Source organism: Antrostomus carolinensis, unplaced genomic scaffold (assembly GCF_000700745.2).
Source record: "Antrostomus carolinensis isolate BGI_N321 unplaced genomic scaffold, ASM70074v2 scaffold18603, whole genome shotgun sequence".
Lineage (NCBI taxonomy): Eukaryota > Metazoa > Chordata > Aves > Caprimulgiformes > Caprimulgidae > Antrostomus > Antrostomus carolinensis.
The window spans coordinates 19,601-43,325 of NW_010307447.1; the positions used below are offsets into that span (position 1 = coordinate 19,601).

The following is a 23,725-nucleotide window of genomic DNA, read 5'->3' on the forward strand; positions in this document are numbered from 1 at the left end:
CTTGGCTTGTTGAACCTTTCTCCTTAACAGTGATAAACATGATTATGGACTTTGGTTTCTTCTTTTGTAAATGTTGGTGGATCAAGAACTTAAACCAGGGCTTCATTGCAGCACTACATGGAAGTTTTTGGGGAGCTTGGTGTGCTTTGGAAGGTCGTTAATAGGACGAATGTTTATTTAGGCCAAATGACTGGTCATGCCTGCACTGGTGGAGATGTGTTCTGGCAGCAGCCTGAGAAGGTGAATCAGACAGGACAGTGTCTGCTTGACCAGTTTGCCCCATGTGGGCTGGTACTGCTGGTGCCTGTAAGATTTGAGGCTGGAGGACTGGAGGATGGATTTTCCAGTGTCAACAGAGAAAAGTGACAAGGAAATGGTGGAGGGGGGTGTCTCGGGTCAGCCTGTGGCAAGGGCTGAGTTTCAGCGTGGCTCAGTGAGTCTGTGGCATGTTCCCTGAGGCAGAGTGAGCTCTCCTGTGAAAATGAGTACAGGCAAGCCCGAGCTAAGTGTTGGCACATTCTGGAAAGGGGCTTCAGCTCTTGCCTAGTTGGACACCACCGGGCTGGTTCAGCTCATTGTGTTGTGCTGTTTCTTTCCTCTCAGGAGAGACATTTCTCATGATGGGACTGTTCATACAAGCCTGTTCACTCCAGTGGCACTGGGACAGGGCTCGGCTTTCCTTGAGCTTTTATCTCTTGCTGAACAAGAGCCTGAAGAGGGCTGCCCTTTGCTTCCCTGAACCATCCCCAGATGTTTCTTGCACAAGCATTCGTGGTGTCTGTGGGAAGTAGGTAATTGCCTGGCTATTAGTCTCTGGATAACTGTCTCTCTAGGAGTGCCTTGCTGAGAGTAGCTTTGGCATGAGTTGAGGGGCTCTTACTTGTCAGTTATTCCTTGACAGCAGCTTCATGAAGCTGCCTGGACATAAATAGTACCAAGAGGATTAGTGGTCAGTTACTCTGCCTTCAAAAGGATACCTTCAGCTCATGAAGAGAGAGATGTAAGCACTGCAGAGCTTGTCACAGGAAACTGGCATTTAGTGTGCAGGTGGCATTGGCAGATACAAGTCTTGGCCCTCCTGGAACAGCGTGTCTGCTGGGGATATGTGGGGTGTTCTTTAGCAGAGAGGGTGCTGAAGTGTGAGGGGTGTCTGTGCAGGAGGTGAGCACTGTGGTGTGAAATTTGTGCTACCCCACTAAGTCTGGAATTGCTGAGTGTAGAGGGAGGGAAGGGGAGTTGTGACACGCAGAGGTGTTTGAAATACCCATTTGCTGCACTGAGGGGGATGTTGTCTGGTGGACTGTCCTACTTGGAGGTTGTTTTCCTCTTGTTTTTTTGGCTTTCTGAGATAGAAGCAAGCCCCTACATAGTCCTCCACGTGGAAATGGTATTGCTTATGTGTTAAGAACCTGTGAGCTTCCTGCCACGGACAGATGTGTAGGTGATGGATGCTGTTGTTTCTGAAACAGAAACCATCCTCTGCTCAGCTTCCTTCCCACGTGTGATGAGAACAAGCCTTGCTCCAAGGCAGCACTGTGTAGCTGGAGATCATTGTGTTATAGGTCCTCTTCTTGTTCTTATGAATATCTGTAATTGTAGGGAGGGGAGATTTAAAAGAAGTGAGGTAATTTTGCTAGTTGTTTTCCCTTCCCTACCACCAGCTTTGGTCATTAGAAGATGCTGTCCCACTACACATTGCAGATGAGCTTAGCTGCTGCATGTTGTCATGTCACCCTGATCTGTGCAGAACCTCATCAGCCCATGCAGTCCCTGCTCCAAGGGGTGACAACACCCCTCCTCTGCAGACTGTGGGGTGACTGTCACTGCTGGGGGACTCGGGGACTGTGATCTTTCTGAAGAAATGAAGTGAGTGCTGGAAATGCTCCCTGGAGGTATGTGACCCAAAGGCATATGAGGGAGGAGCAGCCAGGACTGGCTTGAACCCTGATGGGTGAGTCTGGACTGAGACTTGGGGTCCTTCAGTGGCACCTAAAACAAGGGTCAAAACATATGTGGGGAAATGCTTGCTGCTTTCTTACCACCCAGCAGGACTGGGAGCAAAGTGCATGGCACTGGGAACAACTCAGGGTACTAGGAACAGTAGAGGGACTCCAGAAATTAGACTTTCTGGGAACTCTGGCTTTAATAATGATGTACCTGTATTCAGGAGCAGGCTCATAGTAAGAAATCTTGGTGATATCATTCTTTCCTGAGTGACAGGCACTGAACTCTCCTTGACTTGCCATCAGTGGTTAACTGTGGGCTGTTGAACAGCACAGTACTGCTGATAGCAGGAGTGCAGGGCTCTGGATGGAACTTCCTCACCTCTGGAGTTTTACCAGGGCAGCTCCTGAGCTGTGTTCTTTGTTCTTCCAGGTCCGAAGAATGGTTGGGGCTCTTGTTGCAGTTGGCCAGGGAAAGTTAACACCTCATCATATAAAAGAGTTACTGGAGATAAAAGATTCCCGGGCTTTTCCACCAAATGCCATGGCTCCACCATCTGGACTCTTTCTAAAATCAGTGGAATATAATGAAGCAGGTAGGTGAGCACAGGGAGTGATGTTCTTCTTGTAGGAGTCAGACCCAACCCTGAAGGGAGCAGTAACCTCCATGTACTGTCTGACCTACAGCTCGTGGCTTTCTTCATCAACACCCACATCATAGTGAATGCCCCACACTGTAGAAGTGTTTAAGCAGTTGCTATGGAAAAATGGTGTCATTTTTTTTTCATGATAGATTTCCTCCTCTTACTTGCAGGGTAGCAAAAGAGAAAGTTGTGTTGACAGTGACTTTGAGATCTCACGTGATGATACTTTAAATTCTCTTAAATTCTTGTTCTGTCCCTGGCCACGTATAATGACCAAATCTGTGGTATCTGTGCACCTACAGCTCCATTTCTGTTCACCCAGCTCTCCCTTGGTGTTTGTGAGAGGATTGTACAGACTGGGGGACAGGGAGCACATCATCCTCTTGCTTAGATGTTGGCTCTGTTAATTTAACTGCATCTCATCTAAACTGCTTAAGTTTTTTAGCTTAAAAAAGAAGGGGAGTGGTAAATTTGCAGAAGACAGCAAATGGATGTCATGGAAGTTTGACATCTCTGCTAGGGGTAGCAGGTATTTAAAACTGTGAGGATTAATCTATCTCTGATTAATCCAGTGCCTATGAAATGTGAATACAAAGGACTTTCCACCACACTGCAGACCTCTCTGGGCTGCCTTGTCTCAGCCAGACCACGGATCTCCTGCAGCTGGGCTCTCTCCCTCAGCAATGGTGTGGGGCTTACGGAAGACAGGAGGGAAAGGGAAGCAACAAAGAGCAGCACAAGGAGCTTGAATGTAGTTCTGAGCACTTGGGAAGGCAGCTGCTCCTCGCTGCTTTTGGCCCTCTCCAGTGGTCCTGTTCCTAACAGTGCTGGCTGTGGGGAGGGAGCACAGGCAGGAAATGAGGACCACAGATTTTAAGTGCTTTCAGGTGGTTTCAGTGCCATCTCTTTTTCTAAATCAATATTTTTTTATTTTATTTTTTTTCCCCTCTCAGATTTGGACACTGCAGTTTCCCCAGGAGAATAGCAGCTCTGTGAGATACAGCCGTGTCTGAAAGGACTGTTGTTGGGGATATGTGATGGAGGTTTGCCAAGTGCTTTTTACACAACACATCATCTTGTCTCAATAAAAATCATTGACTGTGACTGTAGGCATCTTCCTATCATTTGTTCTTGCCCCCTGAGACTGCCAAGGAGAAAGGAAGATGCTGCTTTAAATAACTGTTTTGTTTGGTTGGGTTTTTTTCCTGAAATTCTAGTGCCTGTCTCTCAAAGAGGAGGAGGAAGGAGTGAGGCTTGGGGGGTTTTGTTTGTGGGTTTGGGTTTTTTTCCTTCTGCAGTGTGTGTAGGAGGGATACACACTTAGAACAGAGGAGAATGTAGCATTTCCTCTGGGGCCCTCTCCCCTGTGACCCTGCCTTTGTCCAGCACGGTGCAGGGGACAACTGGTACTGTTGGCTGCAGTGACTTACAGAACAGCCTCTGAAAGAACTCGCCGTTTCCTCCCCTCATCAGCAGTCACTCTTTAGCTGAACTATAGTGGCTTTTACATTATCCTGTTCCCTGGTACAAAGTCATGTCTGTTGCATTTAGGATGTGGCATGTTACAGAGCAAAGTTCCTTGGAGGTCACTTAAAACCTGTTTTAATGGTGACAGCCTGGGCTAGTAGCACAGGAACAACTCAGAGTGAGTCAGCCTGACTGTGACACGAAGCCCTTTTGGTGGCAGAGGCTCTGTAGGCAGATGGTGGCTGCTACGCTGTTGTTGGGCTCTGATCTGCTTGTTGCCACCTTCTGCTCTTCCGTAGTTGTTGGTGCAGAGCGTGCTGGGTCTGTCTGTGATCTCAGGGCCTGTGAATCACAGTGCAGAGCAGGCAGCTGAGACAACTTTATTTTTTTTTTTTTCTTTTTTAACCCCTCTAACCTCAGCTTTTGCCTGCAATAAAACACACATTGGGTAATTTATGTTGTTTGGGTTTTTTTTTCTCATGAATGACACCAGAATCTGTCTGTTTTGGTTATAAAATGACTGTTAGAGTACCAGGTTACAGGAAAAGACGAAAATTTTTACTTCAGAAGTTGACAGAAGAAACAATACCTGGTTTAAACACTCCTGCAGTGGAAGCAATGTGCAGCTGAGATGCCTGGTACCACCATAATTAATCTCCCCTTTGTCCATGAGAGGAGGAGAAGAATGACAGAGAGAGCCAGTTTGTCAGAGCAGGCAGCCCTCTTGGTCTGGTAAGAGGATGTTCTTTGTTCCGTGGCAGTTCACAGTGGTACAGACTATCGTGTTCAGATCGATCAAGGATGAATCTTGATAAGAGATCATGAAGTTTCCAGTTGCTGTTTGCGTGGTGGCAGAGGGGGTGGCAGGAGTTCTTTTTGACCTCTCTTAAGGCCCTTGGCAGTGGGGATGGAGTTAGTGAGTGGTCCTGATACAGAATACGAGGACAGCCCGTTTCTAGGTGTGTCCCCTCATGAGAAGTGACGTGTCTCTTCCCCATTCAGATCCAGGTGCAGGTTTTCCAGAGACCTACTTTGGACAGCGTGGCGAGGAAAGGCGAGATGCTCTGGTTACTCCCTCCCTTCCCACCGACTGAGAGCTGCCTTCTTCTGACAGGGACTCATTCCCAAAGAAGGTGACAGAACTTTGGAGGAATCCTGGGTCTCTACCATGGAAAAGGAGATCTGAAGCTGCTGTGTTGCTAGTGTGGTACCTGTTTGTGCTCCTCTGGTCCCAGAGGCAGGGATGCTGTCACATTTTCAGCACAAGCAGTGGGGTTTGTCCATCTGTTCCAAACCCAAACGTGCCTGTATATTTTTAGACAGTGGTTTGCCTGAAAGGGAATGGCAGCACAGTCTTGCTCTTCCTCCCTTTGAGGAGAAGTGAGAGTGCAGCTACAGGCCCATTTCTGAGTGTCTCAGACTGAAGCACTGGTACCTGGTTCCAGAGAGGCAGGGCTTGCTCTGCAGATGCTGGGACTGGAGGGCAGGGCAGGCTGGAGCTGATCAAGGGTGGCTTTGGGTGGGAGCGTGGTGCCCCCATCTTACAGCGGGTCCATGGAGAGAACCAAAGCCTGCAGCAGTGCTGGCTGTGCGCTCTGCTCTCCCCCAGCTCTGGGGGGAACACTTCACTAGTGGGGCAAGTGCCCTGCCTGGGATCTGAGTGACAGCTTCTCATCTTCGCTTCCTGTGGTTTCTCTCTGTAGAGCAACGTGGGAGAGCTCTGTGGTGTGTCTTGTCAGGGCTGTTTGCTCTGCTGTTAAAACTCTACGCAAAAGAGCTTAGCAGTGACCTCGTAGTGGTGAGGACTTCTTGGAGAGGCTGGTGTACTCATCTGCAGCTTTTGCATGAGAGATGATCATCTGAGCTCTGGTAAGTTACTTTTCTAACTAAATTTATCTTTAAATTTGTCTTTATGGGGCAAAAAAACCCCCTGAACCAAATACTAATGCTGTTTGAGTGGTAAGCAAACTGCTGCTGCAGGCTCAGGTATCACCACTGCTTGTTTGGTTGGTTTTTAATAGTTGCAATAAAAAAATACCCACTATTGATGTTTCTGTAAATGCTTCCCAACTTCTGGTTACAATAAAAACCTGCCACACTTAAGAGCTTGTTAACCAATCCAGTAACTGAGCAAGTGTTCATCCATCCAGGCCGTGCTCCAGAGGCAGAGTGACTGGCTAACTTTGCAGTTAGCACAAAGCACTGCTGGGGGGTTTTGCTTTGTTTTTTAAATCCCAGAGCAACTGTTAAAAATAACCTAAAGACATTTAATTAAAGAACAAGCTCTCTTAGCATCATGGAATGTACTGTCAGTAGAGTTTGTATCTTCTGTACAAGCTCCTAGTCTGAATCATTTTTTGGTGTTCATCACTAATACTTGTTACTTATTATCAAGGGGTATTTAGCATTCTTTTTTTTTCCTTTTCATGTTGTTGCATCACTAATTCTTTTCAGTTTATTCAATACGTGGGGAGATCTGTCTTTCTGATTGTTTGATAGTGATACTTTCAGACTAAAACCAGAAAAACCTCATGCTTGACCAGAGTTTAAAGACTTAAGCTTGGTTTTATATGAAAGCATTTCTAATAATTTAATGAACTCAAAATCCAGTGGGAACTTGGATGTATGATTTTCTGTGTTTTTGTAAATCAAATCACTTTGTGAAACACAAGTGCAGTGGTGCTTTTTGGTTGTCTGGAAGAAATAACAGCCCTCTGCCCCCAAGGAAAACAACCCCAAACAAAAACCCAACAGAACAACTCTGGGGAAACACAGCTGAACTGGGTCAGACTCTGTACTTTAAAAATGGTAGCTAAATAAATGGTGATTTATTATAAGAGATGAAGGTGGCTGTGTACTTGGAAAATACATGTTTAGTTACAGACACTGTCACTGCTGTTACTGGGAATGAAAGTATTTCCAGACAGATTGAGGGTGGGGTCCTGCAGTGTGTATGTAACTGTTGGGAATGGGATAAAACCGACTTGTAAAGGGCTTGTACGATACTCCCTGTCAGTGATTTATTACCTTCCCACCTCTCTCCTTTCCACTGTTCCTTTCTGCTGCTGCAGGTGAGTTTAAATGGGTTGATGTTACTTGGTGGGCTACACGCAGGGCTGGTGAGCACTGGTGGGGACGAGGATCTCTGTGATGAGCTTCGCCTGTCCCGTCCCAGCAGTCACGGTATCGGTGTAGCCCACTGTCCCCTCTAAGAGTGTCAGACCTGATCTGGGATCCTGCTTCAGGTGAGGAGGGATTTAGGGGATTTAGTGAACCTACAGGTGCTGAAGGCAAATTATATTAGTGTAGAATCGTGGTGCAAACAGCTTCTGTGCCTTTGTAAGGCCTTGTGACCGTCCTGCCAGGGGTCTGAGGGGAACCAGGTCTCGGCAGCCCTTGAGCAGGCTTATGTTGCCATCTCGCAGCAGCCAGTCAGCAGTGAGCATACAGAAACCACGTGTAGCTTCTACAGAACCTTGGGACAATGTATGTGCTGTTTGGAAAAATTCCTTCTGTTTGTTCTGGAGCAGTTACCTGCTGCTGTCTGTGCACGTCCTGACTGCGCGGGTCTCGTGAGCAGCAGTGGCTCATCAGCCCCCTCTGCCTCCTGCCCCTTTCATGATTTCACAGACCCCTGCCTTGTCTTTCCCCAGCCACAACTCTGTACTTGGAACCTAGAAAAGATGGATGTTCGGTGGCTCTTGCTCTGGCCAAACTCTGAGATAAAGGTTGTTTCAAGTCCTCTGCTGCTTAAAGTTATGGCTTGGCTGTGCCTGATTCTGTGTTAATTTCCCTGTGTGTGTACAAACCCTTTGCTGGTGGGTGAAAGGCCCATGTAAGCAGGTAGGTATGTTTGCCTACTTAAACTGAAACCATTTTTTTCCCTTTCTAATCTTCCAGTTACCATCTCGGGTGCTTTTTACTTCATTAGATAAACAACTGTTGGGAGGAAGTGTGATTTCAAAGTTTCCTTTGGAAAGTACCCAAAAACCTTTGCATTATTGTGCTTTCAATGGCTCAACTTTAGGAATGTTGTGCATATATCATAGCTGGGTTTAATTTCTCCACTATCTTTAAGGGCTTCTGTGTAGGTTGATGTTTGGTTTGGGTACACAGATTTCCACTTGATGGAGGGAAGGCGCTGCTGGAGCGCAGTTTGTTGCTGATGGGATGTGAGTGACCCAGATGAGGAGTTGTACTTGTGCAGCGAGCGCCTTTCCTGTGTTTCAAACACAGAAGCTCATCCTTTGAGCTCCCTTTGTAGCTGAGACGTGATGGTTTCCCTCTGCCATGTGCCTGCAGTGTAGCTTTAGGTGCTGTAAATTCACCCAGCAGCTTAGGCCGAGCCCTCCCACTTGTATGTGAACATCAGCGAAGGCAGAGAAGTGTGGGTGGAAGGATGGAAATAACCCTGTGTCTCTCAGACTGTCTGATGGATGTTACCAGGTGTTCTGCATCCTGCACTACACACTGTCTGTTCCAAGAGACCTGGCACATCTTCTCTGAAGTGCTGAACCCCTCCAGCTACTGTTCCAGTTGTCCACGTGACTGATGCCCCCCCTGAACCTCTCCTAAATGCTGCAGCTTCTTACAGTTTGGTTAACAGCCCAGTACAGATGCCAACAGCCCCTTTCAGATCTGTACTTTCAAAACTATTGCTTCATTTTAACAGGAGGGTTCCACACACACTCTTCATAAAACTGTGGCACCAGCAAGGTTAGAGCAGTGCAGTTACAGAGCACTGGGGTAACTGGCACACTGGAAAAGCAATCCTGCTTGTATCTTTGCCACTGCTGCTTTTCTTTTTTCCTGGGAAGCCTGCACAATCCATCGCTGCAGTTTTTTAAGGACAGGCTAATAACACTGTACATCTCTCAGCAGTGGCAGAGGAATTTTAACTAGGGCAAAATTTAATGGGAAATGTCATGTAATTAAATGGGAAATTAATGCCAGGCCCTCCACAGGTGCTGTCAGTTCTTCACTTCTAAAGTTCTCCTGTACTGCTGCAGTTGTTGGCGAAAGCTGTGGCCTTCTCTGTAGCTGTGTTTTGGTTTTTTTTAGTGTTTTGGGTTTTCTTCGGGGGAGGAATCGCTACCTCTGTTATTTGAATATTGTCACAGTGTGATGATTTTAATGCCAGTAAGTACTCAGTGCTTGTATTTTACATGCTTTATTCTTCCTCACAGTAACACCACTTTCCATCCAACTATACCGAGCCCAGACCTGAACGACAGACTCCACATCACTCCATGGTGCAGCTTTAGCTCTGACCCACTTCAGAGGAAATAAAACTCCTGAGGTAAGAGATGGCTTAAGACTCTTATCCCATGTGGGATATCCCTCCTCTCCAGCAGAAATCATGGCAGATATTGCCAGGACTGAAGGAGTCTCCAGTGAGACCGTTGCCAATGCCAGTTCAGAGCTCAGTTTGGAAGCAGATTTCCAGTATTCCCTGTTTACCATCATCTACAGCATTGTCTTTGTGCTGGGACTGATAGAAAATGTCTTAGCTCTGTACTTCCTGTCCTGCAGAGTGAAGCACACTTCTCATTCCCACGTCTACATGATTAACCTGGCTCTGGTAGACACCTTGTTTGTTTGTGTGTTGCCTTTTAAAATTAATTACCACCTGAATGGCAACAATTGGATCTTTGGTGACATGGCTTGTAGGATAACTGGGAGTTTGTACTATATCAACATCTATCTGAGCATTGCCTTCTTCACCTGCATTTGTGTGGATCGCTACGTTGCAGTGTTGCATCCCTTCACCTACATCCAGATCAAAGTCAGCTACTGTGTGTTCGTGGTCACAGTCCTTTGGGCGGTCGCTCTGAGTGTCCTGGTTCCACTCATTGTTGGAGGTCCCCTGCACAACAGTGGTGTGAGGAACACAACAGCATGTTTTGAGAAATTTACTAGAAGTAGCTGGACTTACCGCATGGCACCTTACAACATCCTGGCCTTGGTTTTCGGGTTTGTGATCCCATTTTCCATCATTCTGATCTCATACCCCCTCATCGCGAGGAGGATCTCGCAGATCAGACGCAGCATTCGCAAGAGGAAGGCCCTGAACACCATTTACTTCATCTTGCTCATTTGTGCTTTGTGCTTTCTGCCCTATCACCTCACACACTTGCTCCACTTCTTAATGAGGATCCAGGTCATCCAGAACGAGGCATTTACCAGCTTGATCTACAAAATGCGAAGGGTCACCTTAGCCCTGGTGAGTTTCAACTGTTGCCTGAACCCCCTCTTGTACTACTACACCTCTTCCAGCAAGCAGTGCTGCTTCAACCTCAAGCTGAGATTCAGGTCTAAAATGGTGTACACCATCTGTGACCAGAAGTGTGGGGAGTCCTCCTACGTCTATAAACTGCAACAGAGACATGGAAATAAAAACCACAGAGATGGAATCAACGGATCTGTGTAAAGTAAGTACAACATTCATCTTCCCAGCTGTTGTTTGTTTGCTTTTTGGAAAACAAATCTGTGAACCCTGTGATTCTTTCACGCAGTGGTTGTTACATCAGGGCAGGACTGGAGGTAAGTACCTACCAGCTCTATGTTTTTATTATCCAGCTGGGACTGAGCTGTATTCTGTCAGACCTGGATGGCACATGGTGAAAGGTGCTGTGTTCATCATATGTTGATGTTTTGCTCACCTTTTATTTAACTTTGGGGTTGGTAGAACACAGGCCTCTCTGTTGCTTGAAAGAAATCAGCCTCCTGACCTCCAAGGAGAATTCAAGCTGGGTATCTATTAATGCAAATCTAGAAGATAACAGATCGGAGTATGGACCAGTCTGTTAACCCCGGGCAGGGCCAGAACGAGCTCCTCTGGCCACATGGTCACTGAGGGATGTCACTGTAGGAGCTGCCACCATTCCTTACGCTCTGCACTCCTGTTTGGTGGCAAAGCTCTTCTCTGTCACTGTGTTTGTATCACAAAATGTATCTATCTGACCTGTTTCACCCTTTCTCTTGTATTAACAGACCCACCCAGCTTCTGAGAACTGCTGACTTTTCCATCCTGTGAAACATGAGACTTTGGAGAGAATTGATCATCTGTGGGTCATCAGAGTCACCAGAAAACCACTGGCCTGGCTGAAAAAAACCTGCTTAAAAACCAAGGGCTGACTTAAGAGGATGTGATTTTGGGTAACAGATACACAGACTCGCTGTTCTCTTCCTTTCCACAGCACCACAAACTTTACAGAGCATCTGCTGAGCAGAGGAGAATGGAAGGGAACTTATCCCAGGGCTTGTTTTGGAGGGAAGGAGCTGTGCTCAGCCGGGGCCAGCGCCAGGCTCTGCTCGCTGCCTAAGGACAGGCGGTAAGAGGTTTGGAAAAGAAGCAGCACGGGGGTAGGGGGGTGTTGGGGTCTTGGTTTGAGGGGGGAAAAAAAATGCATTTTAATGGATTTTTTTAAAATTATGATTATTTGGGAGGCTGTATTGATCAGTTAAAGCCAATCAGTGAACCATTTTAGCAATCATCTGAGGTGGATGCAGCAAGCAAGTTAAAATCATTAGAATGGTGCTGATGGTTTGTGTGGGAGCAGTATTGCAGCTGCTGGGATGGGCCTGACGTGTTATTGCTACACACAGTTTGAATCATGCTGCAGAGACACCTGTCACTGATGTATTTTGCTCTTAGCTTGGAGGAGTTTTTTAAATATTGGTGAGAAAACCTGCTCAATTTTTTATAAAATATTGAAAATAGCCATTCCTATGTTCCTCTGCTGGACTGGGCTTGGTAAGACAAGTGCAAATCCTTGTAAAAGGGAGATGACAAGAGTATTTAGGACAAATTAATCTCTTACCTTTCATGCTATATTGCTATTTTTGCCCCAGTTACAGGCTGTGGAAAAACTTCCCAGCACTGGAGAGACTGTTCTTTCCAATTAAACAGATTTTTTTATGCTCTAGACCAAGGGAGACACATTTTTATTAGAGACTCTATCTAGGAGTGCAGCTTCCTTGCAGGCGTGTCCGCTGTCCTTGAGGGAAGTGGAGATAACAAAGGAAATGATGCACATTTAGGGCTTTGCCTCCATTATACTTCTACTTTGCATTTTAATTGTGAAGCTTTGACAGCTGCTGAGGTTTGAAGGGAAATGAGCTGTGGGAGGAGACAAATGATGAGTATCTTTTACCTTATTGTGTGAGCAACTCAAAGCTTGTTCCTCGTGACTCTAAACTCAGGCTGTTCTCACTCCCAGGAAGGTTTCCAGTGGGGCAAGATGACAGTACTGCTGAGTGGTAATCAAACACTCCAATTTATTATTAAAACAAAACCAGAAAAACACCTTGACAATGTAAACAAAATAAAATCTGAATCCCCCTGGAACACTCTGCCTGCTGCTCCCTTGCTCAGGCTGTACTCGGTGGCAGCCCTTTTTTCAGCAGGGATGTGAGATAGCTGCCCAGCTCCTCATCCTAGAGAGGAAAGAGGAACAGGATGAAAGCAATCTTCCACCTGACTCGCCTACTGTGGTAAACACATTTGATCTGGTACCTGGAAACAGACTGAAATAGTTCTTGGATGCATCAAAATCTCATGTTAGCAGTGTTCAAAAATGGAAACTAGTGTGCAAATGCATTTTGGGGTGTTCTTTCAAAACATCAGTGTAAGATTCCTGTTTGGCAAAGGAGGGGGCTGGAGCTGAGGTGTCTCTTTCTTGAAAGCAAAGAATAAAGAACCACTGATTATTTTTTTTTCTTTGCCCTCAAGAAGATGTTTCCTTGCTGTCCAGAAAGCATTTAAAAATACAGCCCTAGAAAGTAAACAAAGACCATGTCTAATTGTACCACAATTTTGTTAGCTGGCTTTCTGCTCGCTGTTTAAAGTTTTACATCTAAGAAACACAATATGAAATACCTCTACTGCATGGCAGCAGTGATACAATTTAGGACACTATAGTGCCCTCAAAACAGACAGAATTATAATTAATTGTAACTGTATTAAGTGTAATTAGTCCAGACTGGCTGGTTTGAGATCAGTGTTTCCAGAGAAAACTGACTCAGTGGAGCTCTTGTAAAATGATTTGTATTGAACCTAAAATGGGAAAGAAAATGGCAGCGACCAAACGCCTTCAGAAGCAGAGGGATGAAGACTGGCCCTGACAACAGCAGCCCACAGCCTGGGACAGTCTAGGACTGTACAGAGTCCAGTGTGAGAAGTGTGTCTGCAAGAAATTCCTACCTGGTAAGTCCAGGACACGAGCAGAACTTTGGTTCCTTGATCCTCCGAGTGTGCTGTGGCTTGGATGAGAATGGACTCCACTGTTATAGACCCATCAGGGAGATGCTGCACGGAATAATCCTTCAGGACACTGGTAAGAGAAAAGAGATTTAATTTACTTTGGGTGGGACACACTCTGTTTTTGAATCCTCAACCCCAGCAGCTGTTATGACTTCAGGGAGAATGGGGCTGAGGCACAGCTTGCTTAATTAATTCCATTAATCATGGAGAATTTCCTACAGCCGTTACTTCTGGCTTTCAGGACAGCTCTAGCTCCAGTCTGAACCCTGCTCATCAGCAACAACCAGCTGCTTTGGGAAGAAAACAGCTTTTCAGGTTAATCCTGAACTCCCAGAGAGCATTAAGAGCTGTCTTGCCCGAATGCTTGGTGGTCTTGCTCCAAACACTTGTACAAATTTTGGGCTAGAAGCAGCAGTGCCAGCAGCAACCCCCCAGGAACAGAGATCTGGGTGGGCCGCTCTAGACCTGATGACCAGCCTCTGGTACTCAGTGCAGTCATTGCTCTGGTGACAGCAGCTCTAGAGCCTGAAACCTGGAGCAGTTGTGTCTTCTGGGCCACAGGGAATTTTCTCTTAATAGAGAAATGATCTTTTCTGGTCTGGAAGTGCAGACAGGAGGGGGCACTTGTAGTACCTCTAGAAGTTTAAGACCATTCCTAGGGGGGGAACCCAAAGCCAGCTCACCCTTTGAGGTGGTTGTACACACGAAGCACCGTCTCGTGTTCTTTCCGCGGATCCTGAATGTGGACGCGGCAGGTGAAACGCAGCTGATGTTCTGTGAGGCCCAGCTCCTTCAGAGCCTGCTCGGGAGAAACCAGGCGGAAGCTCTGCAGAGGAAAAGCACAAATGCAGTAAAAACTTCTTTTGTGTGTGTGTTTTCTGAAGTTTTATTCTGTGGTCAGCTGCACGCAGGTAAGTGTCCATCACTGCACAGCTCCAGCAGGTGAGAGCACTGTGCTCGGGCTGAGCACACCATGGGCAGCACATCAGAGGGAGCAAAATGTCCACCTAAATAATCACATTAACTCTTTACTTCCCTGGTTTAACCTCTATCAGGGGGAATGATCTGTTAAAATATAAACGTGAGGAGGTGACAGAGTAAGAACTCCCCCCCTGGCACCTTTCCATTCTTGTCCAACAAACTGAGGTCAACCAGCACCAGGCTCCTGCTGGATGCTTTTGATTTTTACAGGCACAGTGAGTCAGAAATGGTCTCCTCAGAATGGCCGTAGCTGCACACGTGGGTTACAAGGGGCCAGGACAAAAACCAGGCAGACAAACAGACTTTGAACAGAAGCAGCTCTTCACATTTATCTGTTTCCTGTGACTTCATCTGTGAGTGTTCATGAGACCAACCAGTAAATTTCTCCGCTCATGAACAGCAAGATAGTAATTCAGAAGTCAAGACAACTGATAAACTAACTGAAGAGTCTGGCTTGCAGATTAATCTTGCAGGTGTGGTGTTACTGGGGAAACTAGGACTGCTTATCTTTACTTTAGTTCCCTGTTCACCCAGAACGCAGTATGAGTGATGACAACACAGACAGAGGGCACAAGACAAACATAAGAACCTTTTTGACTTACATTATCCTTCATAATTAAGGTGCCGTGCATTAGCTTTGGCTTCTTGACATCTGGTAAGAGACCTAAACCAAGGCCAATGGGAGAGAAAAGAGACAGAGTTAATGATGATGTGCTTACTTACACACCAGGTGACTGTCACAGGACTGAACAGATGGATTTCCAACTCCCTGCTGAGGTTCAGAGACTTAATTGTACATCTTTGTTCTCCTGTCAAAGTGCACGGTGCTTAAACCCTTACCAGAACTCCAGGCATGTAAGAAACCACGCGCAGTAACACAAACAACTGTCTCTCTTCACATATCCCTTCCTGATTTGAGAGGCTTTAGATTTTTCTTAAATTCAGTTTATAAAAGTAATTCCAGAAAAGCATACATGGATTTTGTTTGCCTAGTGAATGGGCAATGAGCAGCAAACAAGGCAGTGTGTGTGTGTGTTTGTTTTTAAATGTTATTGTACGTACAGTGTCAGCATAGGAGCTGCTTCTTTCACAGGCAGCCCTCTCAACCCCTAAACACTGAGAAAACCTGTTCTTCCAGAGGGAGCAGTGCTGGAACTCACATTTCCATCTGAAATAAGCACAATACAACACAACAGCAGGGGCTACAGCTGAAATCCTTGGTTGAAAATGTGTTACCTATTGCTGTTTCTCTCTTCAGGAGTCCCAGGGATATGTCCACAGGGATGCTGGGATTGGTGAATATTGTGGTGGTCTCCCCGTTTGCAGGCATGTAGCAGTTCACATCTGCAATGCAAACAACAAATGTCAGGACTTGCTGCAGCAGCAGTTCCAACCCATCCCAAGAGTAGATGGTGCCATGATTTGGGCAAATATTGCAACTGTTCAGGGCAGGAAGGGAAATTTAATAACAGTCTGCTGAAACCTAACCCCAGGGATCTGAAAGAGGCTGAGAAGTAGAGGTGCTGCTCAGACTGAAGGCTGACAGCATTACCAGAGCCATCAAACCCCATAGGGGCAATACTTACTCTCCCAGCTCTCCACAACTCCTTGTGAGGGGTAAAGAGATTAACAGGCTGCAGTAAAACTGCACTTGGATGTCAGTAACGAGTTACTGCAGAGATCTGCACACAGTAAGTAACTGTGCAGCGTGAATAAGGAATTATTTTTTCACTCCCTTTACCTGAAGTGACAATTTCAGGTGTTCCCCACCTGCTTTGGGGTATTTTTTTAGGAGTCTAAAGCAATGTCAATTCAGTAAGTGCTGAACTGTAACAATATAAACATAAAACAATTTAAAGTCCAAATGGGCATTAAAATTAACTGGGCTTAACACGTTAGGTAAGATAGGTTATGGGTACTAGTTTCTTAACGGTGACTAGTCCTGTAAAGTACGTTCTGCCTTACTCTGTGCAAGGTCCAGAAGATTAAATATGTGAGTTTTAACACCTTCCTTCTACTGCCATTCCCCATACGTACGAAATTCCTGTTCTATTTTCTGTTTCAGAAACTCCATTTTCTTTGCTTCCCCGTGGACCAGGAGGACATTTCGCGGCTCAGCCTGGCGAATCAGCTGCATGATCCCCTTGGCATCGGCGTGGGCGCTGAAGGACATGTACTCCACCTGCATCTTCACTTCCAGCTGTGGGGAGCAGAAAGCACAGGATGTGTGAATCAGGAACTGCTCTGGCTCACTCCAGCTTGTGCATCTCACACAGACAGACCCCGACTCCTCTGTGTTTAGTTTAAAGAAGGAACCAGGACAGCTCAACTGGAGAGGGAGCTGCTATCAGCAGAGACTGAATACAATACTGTACAGAAAAGCTTTAACTTTTAAATAACTTACACAATCAAACTGCCCCATTTCAGAGCACGATACTTGTCACACATTTGCCAAAACAAATTGATACTTAAGGACAGTTGGTATCAGTTTTCATGTCCCTGTCTGCCTAAAAATGTATCACTTTCACCTGTATCACTCATGGGTCTCGTTACTAAACAGCATCACAAATACAGCCCTGACAAAGCCTCGGGGCAGACACGTACAGTGTGGCCAGTGCAAAGAAAAACCCAGTCCCATTCCAAAGAAAATGGTACCTGGGGATTTTCAGTGTTCCCATGACAAGTACCTGGTGTCCACCCCCTAAAGTGCCCAGGAGCTTCCCCCAGATGATCTTCCCTCTTGAAAATAAAACTTACTATTTGTCTTCCTTCCATTTCCAGCTTGCGCTGTCCACTCAGAATCTTGTGGCCGACGGTTCCCTGCACGCAGTAGCCCGGCATGATGACCTGAGAAGGAAACCAGAAACATCCACAAACTGTACAACAGCAGCTCTGTTGTTAACTCAGAAACAGCCACAAGTGCACACACTGGTGTAAATTTGTGTTGTGTTCTTCCCCTCTTACACAGAACCATCCTTCACTGGAAAGCTGCTTGCTTTGTTCTGCAGCTTGTGAACACTCCACAACAGACACACAAATGAAATTAGAGAGCAAACTGCTGAAATATACACACCACTAAATAAGAATTCATGCTCCTTACACATGTCTGTGAACCAGCTTCAAATTAATTAAAGCACTTTTGGAAATAAAATCTCCCCCGAGCTCCTGTCTGAGCTGTGTACCTGCTCTGCTCCCCCGTCACACAGCAAAGAAAATTCAGAGCTTGAAAGAGCTCTGCCCTGGGTCAGTTCACTACAGAACTTGTGTCATTTAACCCCAGATGCTCAGGAAAAGTTTTCCTGCAACCTTTGTTCTTCTCCCTGCATCACTGTCACATTTACACAAACATCAGTCAAAGAAACAAGAGTTTCTTACCATGTTCTTTTCATTCCCTGCCCATTTCCTGAAGATCTGAAGGGACTGTCCTGCGTGAAGCATGCCAGGGGTCGCAAACACAACCTGGAATTCAAACACATACCAAGAATCACCACAGGAACCAGGGGTTTCTCCATCACTTACATAAATATATTCTTTATATATATTATAAAAGCCAGGACAAGAACACACAGCACAGCAACTACAGCAAAGCTCTCATGGGGATTTTGTTTTTGCTATTTTATTTTTCCCACCTGGTCTAATTTTCCAGTGGAATTACTGGTTTAGGAAGTTTTTGTGAGCATCCAGAGCATCTGAGAAAAGCTTTGAACAGCTTTATAACAGTACAATCATGTCTGACAGATTTACCTTTTCAAATGCTGCCCAATAAATAAAATCAGCAATAAGAAATTGTGTCTTAAAGGATCTGTCTCCTGACTTAAGTCAAAAGCATATACTGTGAAAATCATGGTTTGAATTGGGTCCAAATGCACAGATGATACAAACACACAATCTTTTCAGTTATTTCTTTATTTTCTATGGGCATTTTACCTTCACTGAAATAAAACCAGAAAGCTCTTTAGCAGTTACACAGAGAAAAGCATTCAGAGAGCCCGGCCACAAGCGAGTTCTAGATGGGACACTGATATTAACGGGGCTGAAGATGTTTAGTTTTTGCCACCAGCCTGTTTGCCTCGGCCAGGAACAGGGTGTTATAAAAGCAGCTCCCTGCCCATCAGCTCCATTCCCTTGTTCGCTGCCCACTTACCATCGGCCCCGGATTGTCTGCAAAGGCTCGATCAAATGCTTTGATGTGTTTGAATTCAAACATGTTCCTCTGCACAAACGTTTTCCGAATTTTCTGATTAGTCCAAGTGATGAAGAGTTTGTAATAGTGATTGGCCTTCTCCGTCAGCCCCGTGGAGAAATAAATCGGAGCCTTCAAGTTCATTCGTTCCCTGTAGAAAGAAACGTTACAGAAACCTGTGAGGGGCAAAGCAGGATCCTGGCTGTCCAGGCTGAAACACCAGGGTAGTCTCTAAAGGTTTCTGTGCACACCCTGTAAAGCTGTAATCAGTGTTACGACAACGCTACCTCACTATCCATCAACTCACTACAAAGCAGGCTTCAGCCCAGTTCTCCAGCTAACTTCCCTTACAAATATTAATCATTCTGCTATGGGAAATAATTAAAAGCAGGATCATTTGATATTATCAAAAACATTTCCACACAGTGCTTAGATGCAAGTTTGATACCTGTCCATCCCTCCTCCCCCTCCCATTAAAACAGGTTTACAATGTGGAAAAGAATTGTTTTTAAAAAGAGAGTTGATCCCGAGAGTTTGGGGGAGGAATGGATAAGAAAATGGTTGGTTACTGCTGAAGAGTCAGGAACACTGGGAAATAAACACACAGGAAGCGCTGCCAGCACGGGCCAGCACACAGAGGGATACAACACTTGTGCTGAACACATGGGAAAACAGCACAGACACCTGCCAGCACCACCTGTGAGGAGAGGAGGGAGGTGGGACATGCACAGGAGAGACTGAACTCACCAGAAAGTTTCCAATAGAATGCAAAGTTCCTGGGCACGTCCAAGGGCAAAAACTGGGATCAGAACCTGCAAAGGAGGCAAAACAGCCAGGCAGGTGTGACCACAACAGCAGTACAGTGAGCACGCGTCTGCCACGCGCTCGGAGGAGCTTTATGGGCACAAAGGACACTGGACAGAGCTGGCTGCACTGGAATCGTTTCTAATCGAGTTTAAAAGCAGTAACTGAACTGTCAGTTTCTTAACTTCCATGACTAAGTGGATGCTTCAGTATTCAAGATGCAAATCAAGTTAATTTTGCCCTTACCCTCCCTGTCTGCAGAGTGTAAGCACAGCATGGCCCTTACTGTCTCATTAACTCAGAGTTTGGTTTTCTCCCTGGCACAGTTTAAGTGTTTCAAATTCTCTCTTTTAAAGTACAGATGGAGGATTATAAAAGTGCCTTCAGTTTCCTGTAGTGGTCACACATAGGTGCCTGATTTAATTAATAATTACACGGCACTACAGAGCCAACAAGAGCTTCACAGATGAAAAACCACATCACTCAGGCTATCAAAACACCGTACCTTCCCTCCTCTTTCCACAGTCTCATGAACCTTCTTCAAGAAGTCTCTTTCACTGCAGCGTTTGGAATCTCTGATGGTTGTGGCATAGGTGGATTCACTTATTAATAAATCTGGGCGACACTTATCAATCCAGGCAGCGCTAAACCAAAGGGAATTGAAAAAACAGAAATCAAATTCAGAGGTGGTATCTGGCATTTCCCACCTGCAGGTCTCAAAGGCGGGTGGAGAACGTCACTGTCTCCATTTGCAGACAGGAAAACAGGTACAGAGATGCACATCAGCTTGCCCAAAATCACCCAGGAGTTGTGTGGCAGCACCAGGACCCCCCTCTTTGCAGGCCATGCTTTCTTTCAATTAACCCAGCTCAGAACAGAGACTACAGATTTTGAAATGTAATTCTTCTCCAGTCTATTGCTTGTTTTAAACACATTGAAATATTATTCTAAATAGCATAAAGATTATAAATCTCTCACAAATGCCAGTAAAAATAAGATGAACATTAAAGTTTGTGATTGGCACACTCTTAGGGAGTAAATACAGTTAGAAGATACCATGACAATAAAACATTTTAAACATCTTAAGTCTAATTACTACACAGCCATAAAAATGGATTAATATGAGCATACAGAGAAGATTACATTAGGGTCTGTCGAGAAGAATCAATGTAAATCTGTTCATTCCCCTAATTCAAAATGGCATTTATCTTTCCAGCAGAGACACAGTTAAATATTCCAGTCTCTTCACACAGAATCAATGCTGATTAAGCCCCCAGGATTAACAGAAGCTGTGCTAAAATCCTCCTGTCAGAAATACACACAGCTCATAGAAACTCAGCTCCTACTTACCCCAAATGTCTGTCTGGTGTCATGTTGTAATCCCCCTGAAGGAAGAAGAGAAAGCCATTAATATTCTCCAGGTGACGGGACAGGCCATGAGAGGGACGTTGGCACCTGTAAATATTGTGCATACTCACAGTGTACACAACTGACTCGCATCCAACCTTGATCTGGAACATGGCTGCTCCCAGCACGTGGCCCGCGTAGTACGCCTTGATCTCCAGCTCCTCATCCACCTGCACCAAGAGGCCAACGCTGCATCAGCGCCCGCAGCTGGAAACACTGGAATTGCTTCTGCTTTCTACAGCAGCCCACCAGGACTGATGCAGGAGCATCCAGAAATGAACATTTACCTGAACTGTCTGGTGAAGGTGCACAGCCACCACTTTTTTCATACAGTCTTTAATCATTTGGGAAGTGAAGAAGTTAGTTTCCCCTTTTTTATCTACAGTTATTTTCCTGTAGTCCTCCAGGAGGATGGGGCAGATGGCCTTGGTGGGATGCGTCATGTAAATGGGCCCATCGTAACCAACCATCTCACTGAAATATGGTAAAGCTCCACAATGGTCCAAGTGAAAGTGGCTGCAAAAAGACACGCAGGATAAAGGAGATGCTGCACAGGAATTTAGCTGCCATGGTTCTCAGATCTTGCTTCTGTTTTTTTAAAGCACTGTGTAACACAGAGGAACCAGCCAAATATGAATAATGAGCTTACAGCTTGTTTGGGTTGCTAGGACAGTATACAAAGCTTTCCCATTTCCCATCTGAACTCTGACAAGGAAGGAAACTTCCTCACCTGATGATCACACAATCCAGAAAGTCAGTCAGCCTTCCGTTCTGAGTGATGTAAGAGAAGTCGGGAAAGCGCCTCTGCAAAGACATGGAAAAACAGGCTGTCCATGATGAAAGGGAGCCAGTTAATGCTGCATTATTAATCCACCAAAGAATTAACCCACAGCCTGAAACCCTGCAAACATGCTGCGATCCACCCCGAGGCGAAGCTGCAATAGGGCAGCAGACAGCACTGGCAGCAACGCGGCAAGAGCTGCAGGCGACGGGCAGTTATGTGCAGGAAGAGCCAAAAAGGCGGGAGAGCTGCCAGAGGACAGGCAGGGAAACTCACCCTGCAGATCACTAAGTGACAGCCAAGTTCACCTTCAAAGCAAAACAGGTGACCAGTGTGTTTTAGCTCCCCCCAGGCACCATGGCAGGAAGCCTCAAAAGCTTCTCCATAACAGCACATTTGCTGTGTCACGCTTTAACTCTGCCTCTTTTACAGAGTATTTGTGCTGTTATTCCTTCCCTACGAGAACCAGGTGACCAAACATCAGGGGTATTTCCTCAGCTCTCTCTCTAAAGCAGCAGAGATGTGTGGTGCAGATCCCACAAGTAATTAGCTGCCCAAAACCAAGAATCATGTCAAGAGCAGTCTGGCTAATTGTGGGATTAATGCTTTAAAGCATAGAAGACACCTGCCCATATGAAATACATAAAGACCAAAACCACCAGGAATGGAGCATTCACCACTTGCTTCATCTTTTTTTTGGAGTTTACAGCCCAGGGAAAGGATGGCTGGATGGTGGCACTCCAGGAACACTTGAGGGGATGTGCCTCTTGCACAGGAAGGCAAGTTTTTGAACGAGTGACAGTAGTTTGTTCTCTGCCATAGTCCAGCTCCAGCTGTGGCTGACATGTGCCCAGTGACGCACCCCCAGCTAACACCACCCTCATGTTAGAGGAGTCAGGCAACGCTCAAATAAAAGGGAACAGAGGGGAGACATGAACCAGGAGCCCTGCTGGGAAAGGCCAGGTAGATGCACCTTAAAGCATCTCTACACAACGTTCAGGCTTCTCCACCACACTCACGTCATCGTTGTAGCCCATGTGCATCCCACAGTCGAGCATGACGTTCTTCCCGGCAATGGACACAAGGATACAGCTGCGCCCCACATCCTGGCCAGCTCCTGGACCCAAGCAAGAGACAGACAAGTAAGAGATCTCTGGGAATATTTACAAATCCCTTCAAAAGCATTTAAAGATCCGTACAAACTTCTGAGCCCTTTTCTGACGCAGGAAAAGCCTACATCCTTTCTTCCCAGGAAGCAGATCTGTCAGAGTAAGCAAATGCGAACTGCCTGAACATTCCCTGAGCTTCTGGGAAGCTTTCCACCAAAAAATTTGCTGCTTTTCCTGCAGCAAATACAGCACCAAGTCCAAACCCATCAGCAGTTCCAAACCCACCGTTTCAAGTAAGAGCAAAATAATCTCTGATCTGGAAAGGATCAGAACAGAACTCCAAGGTCCCAGGCTCTGCACCTCCCCAGGTGAAAGCACAGACCTGCATTACGCTCTAGTTAAGTCCATTCTGAGCCAGAAAACTACCCATCAGGGTAAAGCTGTTGTTCTGCTCGGCACATCCCCTGCCCTCCCAGCACATAAATGCATCTCAAAAGTTTTTGTGCAACCCATAAAAAAAAGAAATAAAAAATTTGCTTCCTGTGGCTGCTCAGCACTGTCAGGTGAACTAATTATCTGTACTGTACAATACTGCAAACCTTCAGCAGCGCGTATTAACGAATCCTGGAATCAAAGCTGAGCTGTCAGACTGTTTGAGTCTTACTTGGTTGAAAGATAAAAGGAAGACAGTGACATAGTGACAAGAATCAAGTGAGGATGCTCCCCAACTGTACGTTATCACAGTGTTCCACCACGAGCAGGTTCTGTGGCACAGAAAGGCACCCATGTCCCCAGCAATCCAACACATATTACTTTGAATTCTAAATTCCAAAGTTTTTCCATGTTTCTATTTGAAGACAATTTCAGATCGGACTTACCCAAGGGAGTGACTTTTATTTCAGGCATTTTAACAAACTCTAAAGCTCGAACTGCATGGCAAATTATTTCAGAAACAGTCTAAGGGGGTCACGAAAAGATTTTAGCCATTTTCACAGCTGCCATTTCAGTTATTTTTCAGTATCAGGCAGAAGACTTAAGCAGAGGCCCAGCTTCTTCCTAGAGGGAAGAGAGGCCGGACACACGAGTCAGATCAACACGCGGATGATTAATAAATCACAGAATCCCAGAGTGGTTTGGGTTG

The 23,725-nt window shown here is 45.8% G+C and overlaps 3 protein-coding genes across 4 annotated transcripts in view; 2 read left to right on the forward strand and 1 right to left on the reverse strand.

Annotated features, from left to right (window-relative positions):
* PUSL1 (pseudouridine synthase like 1) overlaps positions 1-3,687 on the forward strand; it is a 20,361-nt gene extending 16,674 nt beyond the window's left edge. Inside the window, exons 7-8 of the mRNA XM_010165446.1 lie at positions 2,377-2,539; positions 3,541-3,687. Of these exons, the coding sequence (XP_010163748.1) occupies positions 2,377-2,539; positions 3,541-3,572 (195 nt within the window). The 3' untranslated portion in view covers positions 3,573-3,687. The remainder of the gene's footprint in view (positions 1-2,376; positions 2,540-3,540) is intronic.
* Positions 3,688-9,413: 5,726 nt separating this feature from the next.
* On the forward strand, positions 9,414-10,484 carry LOC104523003 (lysophosphatidic acid receptor 6-like). The gene has a single exon (XM_010165449.1). The coding sequence runs from the start codon at positions 9,414-9,416 to the stop codon at positions 10,482-10,484; it is 1,071 nt and encodes a 356-aa protein (XP_010163751.1).
* A 1,880-nt stretch (positions 10,485-12,364) lies between these two features.
* On the reverse strand, positions 12,365-23,490 carry INTS11 (integrator complex subunit 11). Of its 2 annotated transcripts, XM_010165447.1 has the most exons (17): positions 23,463-23,490; positions 22,495-22,592; positions 21,425-21,498; positions 20,982-21,210; positions 20,766-20,864; positions 20,638-20,672; positions 19,793-19,931; positions 19,231-19,295; positions 18,445-18,634; positions 17,676-17,759; positions 17,058-17,147; positions 16,338-16,500; positions 15,537-15,644; positions 14,903-14,964; positions 14,003-14,145; positions 13,260-13,389; positions 12,365-12,493 (listed from the first exon to the last, which is right to left on the reverse strand). In XM_010165447.1, exons 1-17 carry the CDS (start codon positions 23,488-23,490, stop codon positions 12,428-12,430), a joined length of 1,803 nt encoding a protein of 600 aa, XP_010163749.1. In that variant the 3' UTR covers positions 12,365-12,427. The 2 variants fall into 2 exon arrangements, with proteins under 2 accessions (XP_010163749.1, XP_010163750.1); XM_010165448.1 differs by lacking the exons at positions 20,982-21,210; positions 21,425-21,498.
* Between the last annotated feature and the right edge of the window lie 235 nt (positions 23,491-23,725).